General features: G+C 42.1%; 1 protein-coding gene and 1 long non-coding RNA gene across 2 annotated transcripts in view; one reads left to right on the forward strand and one right to left on the reverse strand.

Annotated features, from left to right (window-relative positions):
- LOC148186611 (uncharacterized) overlaps window positions 1–20247 on the forward strand; it is a 133214-nt gene that overhangs the window by 7609 nt on the left and 105358 nt on the right. The gene's annotated exons all lie outside the window — the stretch shown is intronic.
- On the reverse strand, window positions 5278–13804 carry trib1 (tribbles pseudokinase 1). Its single transcript, XM_042506115.2, has 3 exons — window positions 13046–13804; window positions 11955–12247; window positions 5278–7907 (listed from the first exon to the last, which is right to left on the reverse strand). Exons 1-3 carry the CDS (start codon window positions 13364–13366, stop codon window positions 7433–7435), a joined length of 1089 nt encoding a protein of 362 aa, XP_042362049.1. The 5' UTR covers window positions 13367–13804; the 3' UTR covers window positions 5278–7432.

Genomic DNA, 20247 nt, shown 5'->3' on the forward strand with positions numbered 1-20247 from the left:
GGTGAAAGAAAAATCAATACAGCATAGATCCCAATATTTCAAGTGTCTGATGTGAGGAGTTCCCACAAAAAAATAATCCATAAAACACAGGATGTAAAGTAAATTTAAGCATAGTTTAATGGTTACCTTTCCAATAAGCCTTCAAACACAGTAACAAACAATTTCCAACTAGGATTTAGGCCTCAGACACAGGTGACCCTGCCAAGCTCTAACGGATGGATTTACGCTAGTGAGAAATCATTATAAACAAACCCTGTAAATCAGGTCAGCCAGGGGCATGTCATCGGTATTTTTTTTAAATGTCCTTAGAGTGTTTTTCAGTTTCACTTTATTTGTCTGAATAGAAAACAGTCATGCTGATAACACAGAGCCCTGAGAGGCCACTTTGCCTGAAATAACCCCATCAGAAAAAACCCTCTTGATTCCCCTTCTGTCTGTGTGTAAGAGCCTGTTGACCCAGACAACACTCAAGACCTCCAGTGGAGACTCATGCTGTCACAGAGAGATGACAGATTATGCTTTTTAATGCTTTTTAGGCAGTAACTAATTATAGTTTTCATTGCTGATTCATTTGATGATTATTTGCTTTTTTAAACATGCCCTGTGGAGTTTGTCTTTTACCACTTGTAGTTTTACAAAGCAGTGTTTTTTCCCTCATTGGGTTAAGTGGGTTTGAATTGTTCTTGTGCTCACATGCGAGCACGTGAGTTTCACATCGTTCCACAATGATAGGTGGCGGTAATGTGCAAGGAAGCGTGGCAATGTACCAACAAAAGCAGTAAAGAAGAAGTTAGCTTGTGAACATGGATGTAAACAATGTAAACTTTCAATTGTTAGACCCGGAGTAGGCAACCTGCGGCTCATTAGCCCCTCTCTAGTGGCTCACTGTGGCTTTTACAAAAAACATAAAACTAATTAGGGGTTAAATTTCCTTATGGAGTATCAATACCCTCAAAATTATCAAAATTAAATATGGGCACATATGGATGAGATGCGGCCATGTATATATGATTTGTTATTATACTCTGCACAAAACTAAAAAATTTGATCACAAAAAAACAGTCTTGGAGGAAAATAGAGAGACTGATTTGCCTTAACTGTATGTTGCAAAATTAAGTGTAATATACCTATTAGTAGTGGTGATACGCGGATTTAAACTTGATAGGCTGTTTTAGGGCTAAAATATGTTATGTGGCTCTTGACAGATTTTTTTAAAAAAAATTTCTGGCTAAACATGGCTCTTTTGACAGTAAAGGTTGCTGCCTTTGTGCTAAACTAAAAACACACAATTTGTTTTAGTGAAAAACACTGAGTATAAACCTTACTTTTGTTTGTTTGCAAGAAAACTCCTAAGGGCACCTTAAATCAGTTAAATCAAGTTCAATCAATTATTTGGTCTATTAAACATAGATGGATAACTAAATGGGCCTTCTCAGCACAAACACAGGAGCCACACCTGCAAAATGTCCCTCAAATTAGAGAATCGAAATGACCACACAAAAAGACCAAAAAGAGATACAAAGGAATTTCAAAGAGACAGAGAATACAAAGAGAGACAAAATGGAAAATAAAGACATCAAATTACCCCAAAAAGACACATTCCAACAACAAAGAGATGCAAAAAGGACAACAATTTAAAAAAAGAGGCAAAATCCAAAACAAAGTCTGTGTGTCTTGCTCCAGAGGTGGTGGGGCCTTTTGTATATCTGTGGCCAAGGGCCCATTGTCTCATAATCTGCCCGAGTCATCTCAGTCAAGGTGACTACTTGATATATCTTCTTTTGTTGCAGATAGTCCAAAAATTTTAATTTACAATGATATCTACCGTTACTTACATTTCAGCTCCACATTTTAAAAACTTTTGGTGTTGGCAGTGGAAAAAAAGGTAATAAATTTCGGTTGTATTTTCCAAAAGGGCATACTTGGCTTTTAAACTAATGGTTTTATCAATAGCCATTAAAAGGTTTATAAATCAGTAGAGAGAAATACTGCTACAGTATTGTACCCTACAAGGACATGTATGTCAGTACAGAATGTTATCGGCCACAAAGCTGCAGCTTGTCATATGACCACAAGATGACAGCAGAGATCATTATTTGACTCAATTCGAATGCATTCCAGGTATGCCTTTGTTATTAAAGATGTCAGTTGGAAAATACCAGAATTATGACAAGCAGTCAAACTCCTCGCTGAACTTTCATCAGCACAATAGCTCACATTCCTTCAGGGATTTGTATTATGAAATAAATCAGGTCAAAGAGTCATTTAAACAGGGGAGGCGGTTTCCATTGCATCAGTGGCGTGCTCGCTGGTGCCAAAGAGTTCCAGGAAGAAGCACAATACTTAACATCATCCGAGAGCACCGACCGAAGCAGGTGCTTTACTGTCAAATCTCAGATCTGCTTCTTCAGTTCCCTGTGTGGCTTATGTGTGGAAAAACAGGGCCGAGTAACACCTATGTGACGCTAATTTCCTGTAATACACATGGACAGTCAAAAACAACCCACATAGTTTTCATCTGAAAATGTTTAAATTCTCAATGAAATACTGTATTATATGTGATTTTAACATTACCATTTTAATATGCCTTAGAATAGCTTCAAACATCCCCTGAAATACCAGCATCCTCTGTTATTTCTATTTCATCAAATGAGGTCATGGAGGATCAAGGAAATATCTGATGACACCATGGCGTGGGTTCATCCAACAAGGAAGTTTGTGGAGTCTGTTATGTAAAGGTTTATGTGGTTGGGAAATTTTAATGATCCCGGATCACAAGGAAGGATAAAGTTTAAACTTGTGGCTGAGGCACAGGATGATATCACACAGACAAACAATGGAGAGCACCTAACTTTACTTAACTCTTCCCCACAAAACACTTCTGTTCAAATCATGACTATAACTTTCAGCTCATAAAACCCTAAAAGGAATAGATTGACGTTTTGGAAAACATTCTTTTTCACTCTCTTGCCGTTAATTGATCTTGTCATACTCTGTACAGTTTCAGAAATGTTGTTTAATTCCAGCTCATACAATACGAGTATTCATCTGTGATGAAAGCTAGCTGTATGTACCCACAGCGCCACACTGCATGGTCCCATCACTGGCCCCTGTGGACCATTCTGCGTGTTGACGATTGCTTGTTCTGGTCTGTAATGTTATGGACGATATGACGGCTCTCCAAAGTGAAGCCAAAACACCTCAGTTGCCCCCTGGTGGCTGGCTGCAGTATGGGTAATAAACCCCTCCTCCATTATGTAAGCGAATTGGACAAAAACTCAAAGCACAGCTCAAACGTTGTTAATGTGTGAATGATGTTGTGTGTATTTTAATGTTGTGTGTGTCTTAGTGTTTTCTATTATTATCTTTTATCACTCATGTTAAGTGTCTTTGAGTACCTTGGAAAGCCCCCAATAAATACTATGTATTATTAGCATTTATTATTATTCATATTTTTCCCCAAAGATGTTTTCTGTCATTTTAGGCAATTTCTATCACACTGATGTATGTTCACATTTTAATTTTTCTGATAAGTTTGGTATCATTTAGTTATTTGATGCTATAAAAAGAGCCTTTTTGGCATTACTTGCGATTTGTCAGATGGCTGGAACTCATCGCTATACAAAATACTAATACACAGACTCTGACTCCAAATGACATCACCAGTACAAGACAGCAGCAGCTTTTTTGAGATATTTTGGCTTCATGTTTGTTCAGTGGGAGGAAGTGGAGACACCATGTTCATCTTTACATAGCTAACGTCATTGCTTCTTGATGGCGCAGTAAATAAATTGCATTGGCGTTGGGGAATCGACTTGTGGCTCTGCTTCTGTCGTGCAAGAGCCTTTCAATGGCCAACCAAAATTTCTGATATGTCAGAAATTCATCCGAATGGCTGACGGCCAGTTGGAAGCAGCTGATTGGGCCATAGTCCTCTCCCATGTACACTGCACAGCAAATGAAGCCTGATGAAGATGAAATTCAGTGTGGCTCTAAGATGAGTCGTGCGGCCCACAAAAAATCTCACATCGCTCTGTGTATGCCCAGCTTTAGACGTAAGAATTGGTATAACTCTGGCACCTGTACCATAAACATGAAGCTTCTCCCAGCAGCTGGTTACCTTAGGTTAACTTAGCGTAGCACCAAGCTTAGCTCTGTCTGAAAGTAACAAAATGAGCGTACCAACACCTGAATGAAAAGAAAGAAAAATGACAGAGGTCGTTATTTGCCAGAATCTTTGTTTTAAACAGGCTGGTTTCCCCATTTCCAGTTCATAATAAGTGTATACACTTCATTATTAGTGTACAAACATGTCAGTGGTATCAATCTTATTACCTACCTGGCGGTAGGAAAGTGAATAAGTGACATTTTGGGAAAGACAAACTTTCGTATCACTAACTCTAGCAAAGCCTTAAATGACCACCACGTGTACACAAAAATACTATTTCTTCACACACCTTGTCACAACCACCTCCTTTATCAAACACACCTTTTCCCACACACACTTTTCTCCAGATTGTCATTACTTGACCTACTACTAACCTACTTTTTTGGGACCCTGTTGTCATCCCCGGAGGAGCCTGGCTCTGACGTGTTAGGCAATCTCTGGTTTGGCAGCTTCCCAGCATAGCTGAGACACACCAGCTACCCTGTTGATACCTAATCTGACTCTTGCGCTCGCACACACACACACACAAATGCAGGCAGGTATGCGCATGAACACATGCACACTCACAACGCTTACGCAAGCCTCAGCCGGCCGTGCCTTGGGTAGTCATAACACACAGACAGTGGAGACATGCCAAGCTCTTATAGGTCAAACAATGACTCATGAGCAGAAGTGGATTAGATAAAAACGAATATATGTATTTGAGTTTAAATCAGTATTTGATGAGTTCCACCGGTTACTGCCGAAGATGAGGGAAAAAGCACATACGCCACAGCGAGTGGCGTATGTGCTCCCCCCTTGCGTGTTCTAGGAAAAGACACTGACCCACTATTGACATTTGTGTGTTTGAGGAGTTAAATGTTACATTACGCAAAGGTCAGGGAAGAGTAAGCGGTTAGAGGCAGAGATGGAGAGAGAAGGAGAGTTTTTTCTCCCTTTTGAGGAAGAAATTGAAGGTGGTGAGGAAAATGAGTAAGTGTATTGTCTTTTCTCACAGTGATGAAGAACAGCGAGCAAGAAAAAGTTTGAGGTATGCAGTGGAGCTGTTTAATGTACTGGTGTTTGCATAGGTATGTATAAAAGACAAGCAGTTAATGAAACAAGCCATGTGAATATGAAAAAATGTGATCTTTATTCAACATCTCCACACATATTTCAAATATACATATTTACATCTTTTGTACAATGAATATATCTCGTGTGTAACCTGTCTGGACCAGTAATAGCCTCTAGGTTGTGTCACAAATACATAATTCACAGTGCAATATGAAGTTGGTGCACCCGTGTCAGTTTACTCTATATGTCACATGAATGTGTGACTCACTCTACATGTATGAACCAGGAACAAAAAATCATAAATTACTCTTCTATGAGGAACAATTCAGATTGTCACAAGTCTGTTCCCATCTGGTATCTTGAGCAGATGAGAGAAAATAATTAAAAAAAACGCAACAGACGTTTTATTAGCCTGCCGCGTGACCCAAAAATTTAATGCACAGCACTTCTCAGATATGCCAGATTTAGTACCGTCGTCAGAATAATTTGTGCCAGAATGAACAAGCTGGCTGCAGATCTACAGTAGCCTGTTAGGATAAACGTCACTGAAGCGCAGCATGTGCTGTCACAATCTGAGATGAAACATCTTTTAGAACGTGGTACATCATGTCGCTAACTATGATGAGTAGTCTCCATGGATCCACAGCTTTCAACGGCCAAAAAAAAAAAAAAGCATTAGAGAGGTGAAACAGTCAGAACAGATTCTTCCAGCCAAGGTCAGGACCATTCTCTACAGACACGCTCAAGTGTTGAGTCATCATCAGACAACCAACATCAAATATCGCCTGACTGCGACTGATTCAGAGCCGTTCAGTTTATGAAACACAGTGATACGGGCACAACACTCAGCACAGCTCGGCTTTGTTAAAGCAACACAGCTTGACATAATGTTCCAATTGAAATCAACAAAACAGGTTCAGCTCAGACAGTCTTCATTTTTCTGTAATGTGTTGGTTCCTTAACTCAATATATGACACATTTAAAAAAAAAAACCAAAAAACAAAACATTGCTGAATTGAGAGATAACTTGTATTGCGTCAGTAGGAAGGACCATTTAAATTCTGTTTTTTTAAAAAAAAAAACTTTTTTTCTACTGGAATCCCACTGTAGCATGCCCTCAGGCATAAGATTTATCTGACCGTCTCTGTTGCTGCAAAGGCATGTGACTGATTCTTTAAAACCAGAGTTCCTTACAGCATTTTATTTTAAACCACTAGTGTTAGGTTTAGCTGTGGCTAATTGCACGGCATCTCAAAACAGTTTGATCACAGTCAAATTTGCAAGGTCAGACTTTGTTAATAGACACTTCCTATTCTGATACAACCTTGATTTGATATATCAGGGGTGCATGTTTCTGAAAATGGCAAAAGCTTTTGTTTTAACTATTAAAATTGAGAAAATTACTGAGATGTACCTTTTTCCGTCAGCCATTTACAAAGTCTTGTTAGTGCCACTGCTCATTGTCGGGTGTGTGCGTGACAAACTCTCCACTTTTCTGCGAGTCTTGCACCAGTAACACCCTGCCTTTCTCAACCTTCTGTGCATGGTGTGAGATTTGTAAATGCTCTCCATTCGCTGAGACGTTGCCAGATTGGCAGCGAGACACCTCCTTAGCGTCCCCGCTGAGTGTGACACATCAGTCCTCGGCTAAGCATCTTTCTCACTCTGTGACACCGCCTGCTGCGAGACGTCAAGCTTGTGCTAGGCCTTCCTCGAAGCCGGTCGGTGAGTCAGCCGCCGGAGCCTCCAGCCCGGTCAGAGTGAGAGGAACAACATCACGTCTCCTCGCCTCCTGTTCAGGATGTGTCTCGTGCTTTGTGAAGCCTTGCAAGTCCAGGCTGAGAGCAAGTATCAGTGACTACTGCCGTGGGTTAATTTTGTGATACTCTCATAGTAGCCTGCAGAGATTATTTTGTGAGCATAATCTGGCAAAATCTGAGTCCTTATTTCTTTTAGCACCAAATAATTTCAAAAACATACATATAGAAACACAATGAATGATCATTGTGAGCAATGCCCTTAGCAAGTAACAAATATACGACAACAAAATACAGTACAGTACGTTTTTTGTAGAAAGCTTGAGGGTGTATGTACACTCCACAGTACACAAATGGGTTTCTAAAAAGTGCCAATGTAAAAAACAACAATGGATCCCTCGTAGCGACTTCTGTTTTGGTCCCTCAGCCAGACTCAGCTGAATCGAGTCCGTCAGCAGAACAGATCATCGTCCTCTTCCACGTCAAAGGACGGCACCATCTGTTCTGCCGAGCTCACTTCCTGTTCACCCAGTGCCACTTCCTGCGACGATGGCGGCTGGTGGAACCACGGGTGAGCGAGCAGCTCATTCGCTGTGAGTCTCTCCCAGGGTTCTTTCCTCAGCAGGCTCTGGAGCAGACACTTGGCCCTGGGTGACAAGCCCTCTGGCAAGCAGCACTGGCCTCGGCGGATTTTGGAAAACAGCGTGGCCGGGTCTGGGTCGTGGAAGGGGTAGCGACCAACTAGCATGGTGTACAGCATGACCCCCAGGCTCCACATGTCGGCCATCTTGCCGGAGTAAGGCGCGGAGCCACTTAGGATCTCAGGGCTGACGTAGGCAGGGCAGCCGTGGGTGTCTGACATTGAGTCGTCGTTTGGGTCTTCTAGGACTCGACAGTCCTCGAGGCTTTCTAGTCTCACCTGCGTCCTGTGGAGAAAAGATCAAAATAAGGTCAGGACATTTCAACTGAGCTTTTACAAAAAATGAAAAATGTTTTGTTTAGTACAGGCTTGGACATAATCTATTTTTCATACCTTCCTGACATTTAAACGGAATATGACGATATATGTGTGAAAACAACAACAAAGAAAGTAAAAGCTGAGCTGCTGGTGATAGAAATCATAGTTAATATGTCGGTTATCGACACATCAGTGGGCTGAATAGAGATATGTTGAACAAAATCTTGTCGCAAAAACTACTTCAGTAGCTGGAAAAAGTCATCTCAAGATAGTAATTTGTGACTTTTTTACTACTCCTTCAACGTTATCCCCACCACTCGCGGTTGCCATGTTTCTCAGCTCAGCTGAGTAGAGACTGGCCTCTGGTGGCATGTGCTGTGCACTACAGTACATTGCCTCAGTACAGCATCTCTCTATCAGTTTAATAGAAAATTATACATTCGGGATTTCTAAATACCCCAGTATACCATAATACTTTGATATCGCCCAAGCCTAGTTAAGTACATTCTGTTAACTGCATGTTTACTCCCAGCAGCTATTTCTCAAATCATTTGAGAATCCCCTTCCTGCTAAAACAGCGGGTACTGGTGAGAGCTTTAGTTGCGCTGTAACATGGCAATGACATCATCTGTTATCTTATTGTGGTTAAACCTGAGAACTTCATTTTCCAAATCTGCATTTCACAAGCAGAATATTTTTGCAGAATGTCATGTTGTTGTTGGAAATAATGTCCTCAGAGTTCCCATGGACCCTAATATTTAAAGCACAAGTTGTCCCTTGATCTGGCACACCAATGAGTGTGTGCTTTGTGTGTATTTGTGTGTGTTAGTGTATTTCTAACAGTGGCTTTGTTTAATACTGTCAAACATTTCAAGGATCTGTTAAATGTAAGTCACTGATTGCGTGATGGAAAAACAAGTATCCTTAAGCTACACTGCAGACAGAGAGATGGACACACACACACACACACACACACACACACACACACACACACACACACACACACAAACTAGTAAACTCACTATGACCTAAGTGCACAACAGCGAGAGTCCCGTTTGAGAAGCAGAGCTGCCTAAGAAAATTTCCAATGACTTCCTGGCACACACGCTCACATAAACACACATATAAATATACAAGTGCGGCACCTCCTCCTCCCCGACTCACTCTCACAATGCTATATTTAGCCATGTTAATGACGGGACATACATTTAGTCCATTACCAACTGAGATCGTGAGAGTGTATTTGTAGAATCATGAGACATTTATCGCTGAAATGTTCTCACAAAATGATTGATGGGAATGGGAAATGAGTGATTCATTTTCTGCAGCGACAGACGTGGCTGTGTTTTTGATTCAAATTTAATTTGCGCCTCTTGAGATTTGCTCCAGAGACTAACACGGTGATTGAGGTTTTATCGAGTCAAACACACACAAGAAGTGTGCAGCTTTATCTCACATTCAAAGGGTCGACTGTGCGAGACACTCCGGTTGTCAGATGCAGCGGCCTGAGAGAGAAATAGACAGCCAGGGAGGGGATAAAAAAAAAGAGTGACAGCCAGAAGGACCAAGATAGAAGGCAACTGATATTTAAGATAGCGGAGGAGATAAGTCAGATGAGGAGAACGAGAGATGGAGACAGAAAAGGAAACAGAACAGAGAGAGTTAGAGGGGTGGAGAGAGTGACTCATTCTTCTGTTGAGAGTACATATCTTCTCTCCTCCTCCCTCTCTCTCTCTCTCGCTTTCAAGCCACGGCTATCTGCACCTGGGTCCCACACTCGCGGCGCCAGCCATCCCATAATTACCCTCAAATGGCTGTTGCCACATCAGTGACGCACGGGAAGGCTGGCCCAGCAGTGAAGCTCTGCATGCTTCACAGTGCTAGTCACCTTCCCTAAACTGGCTTTTCCAACTGCACTCTGTGTGTGTGTGTGTGTGTGTGTGTGTGTGTGCGTGTGTGTGTGTGTGTGTGTGTGTGAAAACATTTGTCAAGTTGTTGTGACTTTCTCCGACGCTGGCTGGAGTGCTGCATTGTTGGCCGGGAATTGCATCACAGCGGGTTTGAAAGATGCCTGATTGTGAATTTTGGAAGACCGTATGACGCGATAAATGAGGTCACAACATTTTCAAGGAGACTTTATGTTGATGTGCGTCGATAGAGGCGGCAGTCTCAGGGTGCACAAAAGCCAAATTCCACGCTATCAGCAAAATCTGCAGCTTTGTTTTTACAGTAACTTGTGGTGGCACTGCAATATGTTGCCAGCCAAAGTGTAAAGAGAAGTTAAAAAAGAAGATGTCATCCCACAACTCCAGGGTTAAGTGGGTCTACCAGCATCAGTGTTGCAATGCTGTCACCCAGCTAACAAAATACGGAATCACAAGCTTAAAAAAAAGGGCAAAGCGTTCTCTGAATGTGTAATCAGCTCTCATACAAACATGCATGTGTGGACACACACAGACACAGACACAAAGAAAGAAAATGAGCTATGCAGCCAAACCCCCCCTTCTCCTCTTCCCCTCTGCTCATATACACTGTGACTCATCGCTCTGCAGCCGTATAGCTATCAGAGGGACACAACTAACTTCAACTTCTCTTACTGGCTGTCTGCTCTCATTCATCCAGCATGACCCCACAAACCTAGAGGTCATAGCTGGAGAATGTTACTGTTGAAAAGTCTCCATGAGAAAGGGCCTTTGGAAAGCCAGAGACAGAAGAGGGGAGGGGGTTGGGGGAGGGGTGCAACATCAGCGGGCGCTTACAGGAAAGAAAAGAGAGTGACGCAAGGGCAAAAAGGCGACAAATAGTTTTGTAAGCAGGGGTTTTATGTTTCTTCCTGAGTAGTGTAGAGATGCAGACATTAAGGCGTGTGTGTGTGGGGGAGCACAGCAAAGCAAGGTAAAGCGCTCCTTCATGCATGGATGAAAGTGAATGAATCCTTGTTGGAAGCATCACTTCTTCTGCAGCATTGCTCTGATGTAATTTATTAATAAATAATGAGGAATAAATATATAGACTGCAGAAGGGGATGATTGTCTCATTCACCAGCCTCGTCTAGCAGCTCTGCCAAGCTTCCACCCACTACATTCAGACACGCACACAAAACAAACACACACACACACACAAACACACGTGTACAAAGAGACACAACGAGAGTGAGAAAGGGAGACAGACAGAGAGGGCGAAAATCTGGGAAGCGATGCAGTCTGCCTCCACAAGTACAGAACCTCCTACTCGATCTGTGCCCACATCGATATCTGCACACATGGCCTGTGTGTATCAGCTGCTGCCGCGTTTGCTCGGTGCCTTGCCCACTACACTGCATGTTTTCAAGTCTGAAAGCATCCAAAGAAAGTTAACTGATACTATTAGAGCTGGACAAAACTGAGAGTTGGTTTAACTGAACGGGATGCTGGGCAGTAGAGGTGGAGGGTGGGATCGATACAGCAAAGTATTGCGATATTTTTGACAATATCATATTGATACAGTGATGCCAAGTATAGATTTTTTTCAATCATGTAAATTAAGAATATTGTAAATACAAATTAATTTTTTGGTATTCTAGAATGATGAAATCAGTTGCTTTTTCAGTCCACTAGATGCATTTTACTGCAATAAAAATGATTGAAATGAGATGAACAGACTGAAAATTTTATCTTATGAGATAAAACAGGTGTTGGCAGTTTAGGGACATAATTTGCAGTTGAAAAAAGGTAATAAATGTCAATATATGCTATTGCAATACCCATACTCATATTGCATATCTCTATGTTTAAAAAAACAATAATATCATATTGTGACTTAAGTATCATGATCATATTGTGTAATTGGCCTAGCTGAATAAGATTTTTGATTTTTGTTTCTAGGGATGCACAATATTGGATTTTTGGCCAATATTGAGCATTTGGCCAATTCCAATATGTTTTATGTTAAGGCCAATATTGGCTGATACTGATGATATGCTTTTATCATGCATCCCTACTTGTTTACTTAAAAGTACTGCAAGGGATGTTCTCACCTTTTCTCATCAGCGAAGACAAACTTTCGCAGTTTGAGGTCACCAAGCACGATGCCAGCCTGGTGGCAGTGTGCCACAGCCTGAGCCACCTGACGAAAGAGCCTGCAGGCGTGCTCCTCATCCAGCCTCCGACAGCTCTTTACCAGGGTGTGCATGTCCCCAAAGTCCTTGTCCAGGAACACGTAGGCCTTGCGTTCGCCAAGGATGATGTCCCTGATGCCAGCCACATTCTTGTGGGCCGGTAGGATCCCGTAGGCTCTGATCTTTTCCTGGTACACCCCCATATCAAAGCCCTGAGAGAGAGGAGAGAGAAGAAGAAGAGGATGGAAATTAGGCAGATAGCAAAGCGAGGGAGGGTGTGTGTGTGTGTGTGTGTGTATGGGTCTCTGTGTGTGTGTGTGTGTGTGTGTGTGTGTGTGTGTGTGTGTGTGCGTGTGCGTGTGTGAGGGGGAGGAGGCAATGGGTCAGTATGTTCTTAATGATCATCTGAGGAAACAAGCATGCAAAATGTTGGCAGCGAGTTAAAAAAAAGGAGAAGGATATGCTTTGATTCCAGCTCAATATGCCGCTTTTGCAAGAGCATGACAAATGAATCAGCAAGGCATGAAGCGATTAACTTTATTAATCAACAAAGCCGAAAACGCCCGCAGGTCTATCATGCAAAATAAACACATGGATCTAGAGCAGCGGAGGGGCCCTGTCCTTATCAAAAGCAGATCCTTATCATGAGTATTTTGCCTCACATGTTTGCATTTTGTGTGTCACGGCGTGGCGTATTGCGGTGACGTGTATGCAAATGAGGCCAGTTGACAGTCAGTGTGAAGCCACAGTGCCAAGGAGAGGTGGATTTCAATAGTTGGGTTTCTAAACAGCACAGGCTGCGAGGTTGTGCGTTTGTGAACAGATTTTAAATAATCATGAGTCTGGATTTAATGAAGCAACGGTGTTGTTACGCAAAGTGTGACACATTTCGCGTGAGAATGACAAAAAGTCTGCTAAATACTGATGACATGTCAGACGGTCTATTGAGCAACGTCTTGAAACACCATTCATTCAAAGAAAATTGCACAATGACGGAGGATTGCGCATACCTTGCACAGCAGCTCATCGCCTGTGTCGGTGTTCAACGCGCTGTGCACGCTCTCCCGGTCCGCCAGAGGTAGAAGCAGAAACGGTCCTATCCGGGATGGCCCCTGGTGGGTGGTCGGGACTGGGTTTGAGACGGGGCTCACCGGGGAGCCGGGAGAGGTGCCGAGGAGTCCCTGCGTGTCCCCAGCCTCGGCGCTCAGCCTGGCGCATTTGGCCGGCGGCTGATCGTCTGAGTCCAGTCGCTTGTGCCCGACTCTCCCGGTACGGATGCAGGGCGCCGGGCTGCTCCATTGCAAGTTCATCCTGATAGACAGATTCACCATGAGAGCAAAAACGAGACTGCTTTAGGATGTGTCCTTTCCTTTTAAAATAAGCTACAAACTGTGCGCTCCATTTCTCCGCGTGGGTATCGTTACAGTGGAGAAATCAAACTTCAGATTCAGCGGTAATCCAATCCTTTGTGGATGCTCGTGGCTCTGAGGTCTGTGTACTTTTGGTGAGAAAATCCCGATCCCTAAGAGTCAAGACTGAGAGAGAGAGAGAGAGAGAAAGGGAGACAGACAGAGGGAAAGAGAGACCGCCTCACACTCACAGAGAGGCAGAGAGTGAGTGAGCTCCGGTGATGTTGAGCTCAGAGCTCAAACACTCCGCCCGACCAGTCCAGCCTCCTGGTGACACAACCATTGAGCAATCCTGTAACAGCACCGACTCTCGCGCAGCTCGGCTCTGATGAAACCGCCTGCTGTGTATTACCTTTCACAGACTACTGCATGAGCATATGGGGAAAATATTAATGGTATTTTTTCTCTGTGTTTATTTTTATGGTGTCATGATTCTCAGAATTCCTGCTCTGAGATTTTGCTGATACTGGAAAAAAAAAAAAAACAGATCATGTGAGAGAGGAATGAAGAAATCATCTGCTACTTATCATGGCTGCTGCCTCATCAAGCATGCACATGTTTTAGACAATAATTAACAATGTTTAAAACTCACTCTCTGACTCAGTTGTTCCTTAGTGTTCAGCTCTTATTGCCATTTATTACCAATTGTAACCAGGGGCATCATATTTGGGGGGGTTATCCAGGGCCCCAATGGCCCTCAGAAAGCGTGGAATTGGAACGTTAGATTTTTAGACTTTTTTATTTTTAAATTTCCAAGTAATTAGTGCCATACATGAGCTGAATAAATCAGTTGATAGAATGAACTTTGTTAAGAAATAAGAGTGGAAGCTCTCTAAGTCCCTTATCACCCCTTACAGAAGTACAGTACAGTACAGAAGTGGTTTAGTCCACCTCTGTGCCAAGATTCTCTTCTAAATGTAGCTAGAGCTGAGTGAGTAACCTCTTTTACACTGCTTCCTCGAGGCTAGAATTTCAAGCTGATTTATGCCGCTTCACTGTTCTGTATAAAAGGTACAATTGCCGTTTGGCGAGGCAGATTTCCTCGCCTTTTAATCAGCATTGGAGGCAGTAACAGTGCCAAAACAGTGTCTGCGTAAACGGGACTTCTGGCAGGACGTCATCAGGGTGAAATGGGTGTGATGTCTTGACGATGTGTTATGCGTGTGAGCCATCGCTGGAGATTTCAAAAGCAGCTACTAGAGCTAGCGGCTTACTCAAAGATGAAGAAAAGCGGCTGCAAATGTCCACGGATTAGGAAAACAATGCAGGGGACACTTTCCCCTCAGTTTTTTAAACACGTGCATTTGTCCCCTCTCCAATAACAACATGAAACTACCAGAGGGCTTTTATTTTGTAAAATTAAAGACATTCACACAAAAAATCTGCATAAAAGGCACAAATTGGTACATGAAAATTCACCAGAATGCAGGAATTAAGTGCTCAAAATTTTCATGCAGAGGACCCCCAAACCCCCTTTTTCATGTGTCCTCCCCAGTGTTGAAACAAAACCCTGCACCAGTCTCTCCACAGACCTCCTGTTCCTGCACCTGAGCTGTTTGCTCTCCAAATGTTAGTCCTCCAGTGCGAACCAGTCTGTACAAAGCTCCAGTGTATGAGCCTTAACTCTAGCGTTAACATCACCATGATATTTTCCCATGCTGGGCTTGTTTGTTATGTGGATATGACTCACCCCCATAAAGGCTTAGTGGAGCTGGGCTATAAGCATTCACATAAAATATGCCAGCACGGCTCCGTAAACAACATCATAGCAGCTGGGGCTCCCAGAGACACCGATCCCAAGTTCGAACTATTTGTATACACAAACAAGCGAGCCAATACTGTGCAATCAGTGTTAAAATTATGCAACATTCTTGAAAAAAAAGTATAATCAGGGACGTGTTACTCAAGAATGTAAGAACCAAAAATTGAAGGGTGAAGTACAGTAAAAAAAAGTCCAAAACATTCCTGCGTTGATGAGTGTCGAGGTAATTATAAATATGCATGTTTGTTGGGGTGTGTACACACGCGTGACCATGTGCGTGTTGCGCAAGAGTTCTCTTTTTCCACTGCTTTATGTCGCACAAGCAAAGTGGCTACAGTCGAAGCTCACTGAGCGTTCGCTAAAACACAGAGCACCAGCTGGCCTGTGTGTGTGCGAGCACCATCACCCCTCTTTTGCACAACCCCTCCTGCCAAACAGAAGTATGCCGTTCCAAACAATTTCTTTCCACATTTCCAATGCAGTACCTTCCACAAGAGGTCACACACTTAACCAGGTCACAGCAGCTCGGCTCAGCTTGACTCAAAAAGGTCATGTGAACCTGTCTCTGCAGGCCGTCCAAACATGGATGAGCTGCAGATTCCATAGGAATGATGGCTGTTATTTTTAGGCCTTGCATTCTTTCTTTGTGCAGTGGTCGTCCTATGAATAAGGTGACTCACCGACTGATTGATGTGTGCGTGCGTCTCTGTGAGCTAGTGCGTTTGTCATGCCGTCAAGCAGGCACAGGAACAGGTTTCCGCTCTCTCTGTGGTGGCTCACTCTCTCTTTAAGAAGTTCAAAAAGCAGGATGAACAGTCACTGTGGGAATGGGCGGCAGAGCTGTGGAAGGCCCAAACGGTTATTGTTATCTGACAATAGTCCGGGGCTGATGTGTCAGTGCATCAAAGGGATGATGCATGTTTGTTGCTTGTGACACAGTGTTTAGGTGGAAAAGTTGACGTATTTGTGTTGGCTGTGTTTGCATTAGTGTGCTATATGAAGATCTTTTCCAGAGTAATCGAGTTTATGTTGGAATCGCTACCCCATGTCACACCATGCATGTGTAGGCTGCAATTACTCTTATGCAAGATAGTTAATGTTGCTGGACTGTAGCATTATATAGCTGGTCAGCTGGTGTGTACCAGTGGGAGTGTGTAATGTGTGTATGTGTGCATATAGCGCATGTGGAGGAGTGTGGCTATGTCCCCATGCCAGTGAGCTGGAAGAGAAAACAGTATTCAGGGCATGCTCTCCCTTGTTATAATTAGCAGAGTCACTCACCACCAGCAGCGGTAAAGAGAGGCTGAGAATTGATCTGCTCTGAGAATAGTTCAATCTGATCTGGCTGACAGCCAGCCATCGCTGCAAATTATTTTTCATTTGAGCTGCTCTGAGCAGAGCTGCAGACTTGAGACTAGAACTTGAGTCAGACTTGCAGTAAATCACGAAAATTAGGACTCGTAACGTGACTGCTTGCCTCAAGACTTGAAAGTAAAATCATCTAGAATAGGAAAAACCCCACTGAAAGGTTTGCTCACAATCTGTCTTTCTGGTATTGATATTGGATAATGGTGATATATAAGATGTCTTAATATGAGATGAACCAAACAAATTTAAAACAAAAAGCACATATTTTACCCCAAAAATATGCTGCCAGCTCTTCCAGTTGCCATTAGGAAAAAGAAGCATTGAACAGTTGTGTTTGTTACTGTTTTTTTGCTCACTTCTTTTAAAATCAGCTGAATTTTATTAGTGTTAAAGGAGCAGTTTACCCCCAAATCAAAAATACATATTTTTCTCCTTACCTGTAGTGCTATATATCAGTTTATATATTTTAGGCATGAGTTGTCGAGTGTTGGAGATATCTTCCGAAGAAATGTCTGCCCTCTCTTGAATATGATGAAACTAGATGGCACTCAGCTCGTGGTCTTCAAAATGCCAAAAAAAAAAAATTGATAAACTCAACAGCAGTATCTCTTTACAAAATCATGACCCGGTTACTCAACATAATCCACAGACCTTGTTGTGAGCAATTTCATGTAGGAACTGTTTTCTTTTCACCAAACTACACCCGCCAACCGCATCACCGTGCAGAAGGAAGTGTGCATTCACTGCGGGCTCACTGAGCACCTCTGTTCAAGCTAACATTACAGCTCAGCTGAAGAGGACGCTATTAATGGTAACATCTTGCACAATCACAAGCTTTTCATCAATGATTAGATAAACACTCTTTTCTGCAATTCAGCTGGCACCAGCTTCTCTGCAAACGATCAATTCTATAACTAGTGTGCAGCACTATAGCAAACTAATTGTAATCACATTATATTTGACAGCAACCCAGTAATGCAACGCAATACTATTCCAAATTCAGGCATCACATTACACTTAGTAATCAAGCAATTACGTCATTACTTGTGTTACATAAGTTCTTCAATTTTCTGCATAATGGGTGGAAATAGGAAAAAAAAATGAAACGTACTGACCACAATGACGCTGCCAAGTGCGCCTGTGGAGAGGCTCTGCAGCCTGGGTAGTGTGCTGAAGAACTATTTGAGGATCTCTTAATGATTTATAACTACTGCTGTAGTAATAAACACATTAAAGGCTGGACTATTGTGCTATAAATCCATGGTTTGTGAGATGAGCGACCAGAGTGGGTTTGGTTGAGTGTGTTTGGCCTGTTAAATGCCATTTTATGTTCTTTTTAGGATGTCATCACTTAGCGATGATAGGAAGGCAAGTCTCTTATTGCATTTAGGCCTGCTGATATGTTGATTTGAGGCATTTAATATTAAAGTATAGCTGAAGAGAATCTCCGCACACCTGAATGTATGACAGGTGAGTGAGAGGAGTGTTGAGTTTATAAACAAAGAGAGAAATCCCGCACACTGTCGTGCTTACTGCTGACATATTTATTGAATGAATAAAATGACTTTCGGTCTAACAGTCCTTCATCATGTATAACGTCATTTTATTCCTAATAATGAGAGGTGTAACAAATCACTTTCTACAGAGAGTAATTCAGTAAAGTAATGCGTTACTCTTTTTAAAGGTAACAAGTAATGTGTAATGGTTTACTTTTTTGAGAAAAGACTCAAACTTTGGGCAGATATAGTAGGCTAATTATTGTAATTAGGACTGAACATTGACCGCATATATGAACATCTGAAAATAGTCACTTGGGGAAAGAAGGAAGTAGGGATGTTGTATGCAATAGTAGTGTTTTTACAAGTCCATCATCTTCCTCTCTGGTTATTATACTGCCAGTTTTTCTTTCATGAATTTTGTAAAGTAGAACTTGTTTTCTGCAAATGTCTGGTTGTCTGCCATTACCATTATGTCTTTGGACAGCTGACGATTTGCTATGAATGTAGAATTAGAGTGTGGGAGATAGAAGTGGGCCGCTGGATATTCAACTATATACTCGCAATAAAAAATTATTTTCTATCCTGGTATAAATTCTGCCAGTAGAACAACAGAGACTGTGATACTCCACTCGTCTACTGTATATTTATACATATAATCTCCCAGACACTGTGAACTGTATGAACTCAAGTGCTGATGTCTTATCCAAAATTAGTCATCAGCCTGCTATAACCATCTCTATTGAGTATGCTCTGTATTTTCACAACCTTGGCTGACCTCAAGGGCCATCAATCAAACCAGGAGCTGAGATGGGGGATTGTTTCATGTGGATGGACTCCAGACTGTAGTCTGGCCAAAAATGTCCGCCTTCCTTTGCTAGTTATCCCGATCTGTCCATCACAATTTCTTTGATGTGTTAGGCTGAGTCAGGGTGGGTTAGATTGTTGGCAACACAAATGATTTTTGCTATTCCAAACCAGTTTAATACATACTTCTCAATATTTACAACATGCTGTGCTCAGATGTTTAAGCACATGACCACTAATTGTTTTTACATGGAAACACACACCTACACATTCTTCCCCATTGATTGAAAACATTCGTTCTCACACAGGGGAGTTGTCATGTTTGCACATACTCAGCACAAAAACTTCCCCAAAGGTTTTCTGAGAAGTTGTAAAGCTTTAGCTGAAAGTAAAATTCTTCATTTTGTTATGAATAATAAAGGAATTGTTGTGACGCACTGATAACAATGAATTCACTGTGTGTGGAGAGCATCCTGGTTGGTTAAACTTTGTGATTCATACTGACAACAAGTGGAAATTTCCCAAATGGAACACTAGATACTCTGTCATCATGTATGTAGTTTGAACATGCAGAAAGTTTACAGTTGATCCTCCAGGACCCTGAAACTCCAAGTCAATGGCCGGCCATTGATCAGTGTTGATCAGTGAGCGTCTGTTCTCGTAGTTTGTGTGGTGTGGCCCACACTGTTGGCATTAGTCGGCCGTTGTCGGCTGTTTTTTGGCCAAATTAGTATATTGAGTCGGTGTCAGAACTGTCTGAATCTGTTTGTGAATGAAAACACTCTGATTTGCAGTTCAGCTAAGTGCACAAGAAGAGAAACAGAAGTGAGCAAAGCAAACAAACAGCTAAGGTCAAGAGGAAGTGAGCTCAAAAACAAACTTGTTATATTTGGTGAGAATATTTTATTAGCCATTGAGCTCTTTGGCAGAAACTGTAATTGTTTGTGTTATTGTTTGCTAACCAATGCGTTCAAAATGTGTTGTTAATGTGCTAACTGGCTCACTCTCATCTTGAGTCCATCCTGTTGGTTTTTGGGTTTCCGTCTTTAAAATGACAAATTCAGACTACTGCCCCCTGCTGCTATGGAGAGTTATGTTCTCTCATGCAGGCGCAAAATGAGTGCGCTAGTTGGCCTTTGGCTGTAGTCTATGTGGGGTGTGTTCATGTGCAACGTTTTGGCTGAGACACAGGATACGTCAGACGAAGCAAAAATTGTCACCACCAGTTTTTCTTATGTTGGTTTTGTATGTTTTTTTTAATTCCTAATGTATATAGATTTTTTAGAATCAATTCTTAGTAAAATTAAAACTTTAATGTGACTGAAGTTATCAGTTCTACCAAACAACTCCTAACTTGGGGCAATAATCAT

This window comes from Plectropomus leopardus, chromosome 17 (genome assembly GCF_026936395.1).
Source record: "Plectropomus leopardus strain MGB_pleo_1.0 chromosome 17, ASM2693639v1, whole genome shotgun sequence".
Taxonomy (NCBI): domain Eukaryota; kingdom Metazoa; phylum Chordata; class Actinopteri; order Perciformes; family Serranidae; genus Plectropomus; species Plectropomus leopardus.

What these genes read in the sequence shown, in the direction of transcription:
- trib1 (XM_042506115.2), bottom strand. Translation starts at nt 13,366, where the DNA reads ATGGTGAATCTGTCTATCAGGATGAACTTGCAATGGAGCAGCCCGGCG. An exon ending in GCGATGAGCTGCTGTGCAAG is followed by an intron (nt 12,248 to 13,045) that starts GTATGCGCAATC and finishes CCTCTCTCTCAG; the next exon opens with GGCTTTGATATGGGGGTGTA. An exon ending in GTCTTCGCTGATGAGAAAAG is followed by an intron (nt 7,908 to 11,954) that starts GTGAGAACATCC and finishes TTTTCTCCACAG; the next exon opens with GACGCAGGTGAGACTAGAAA.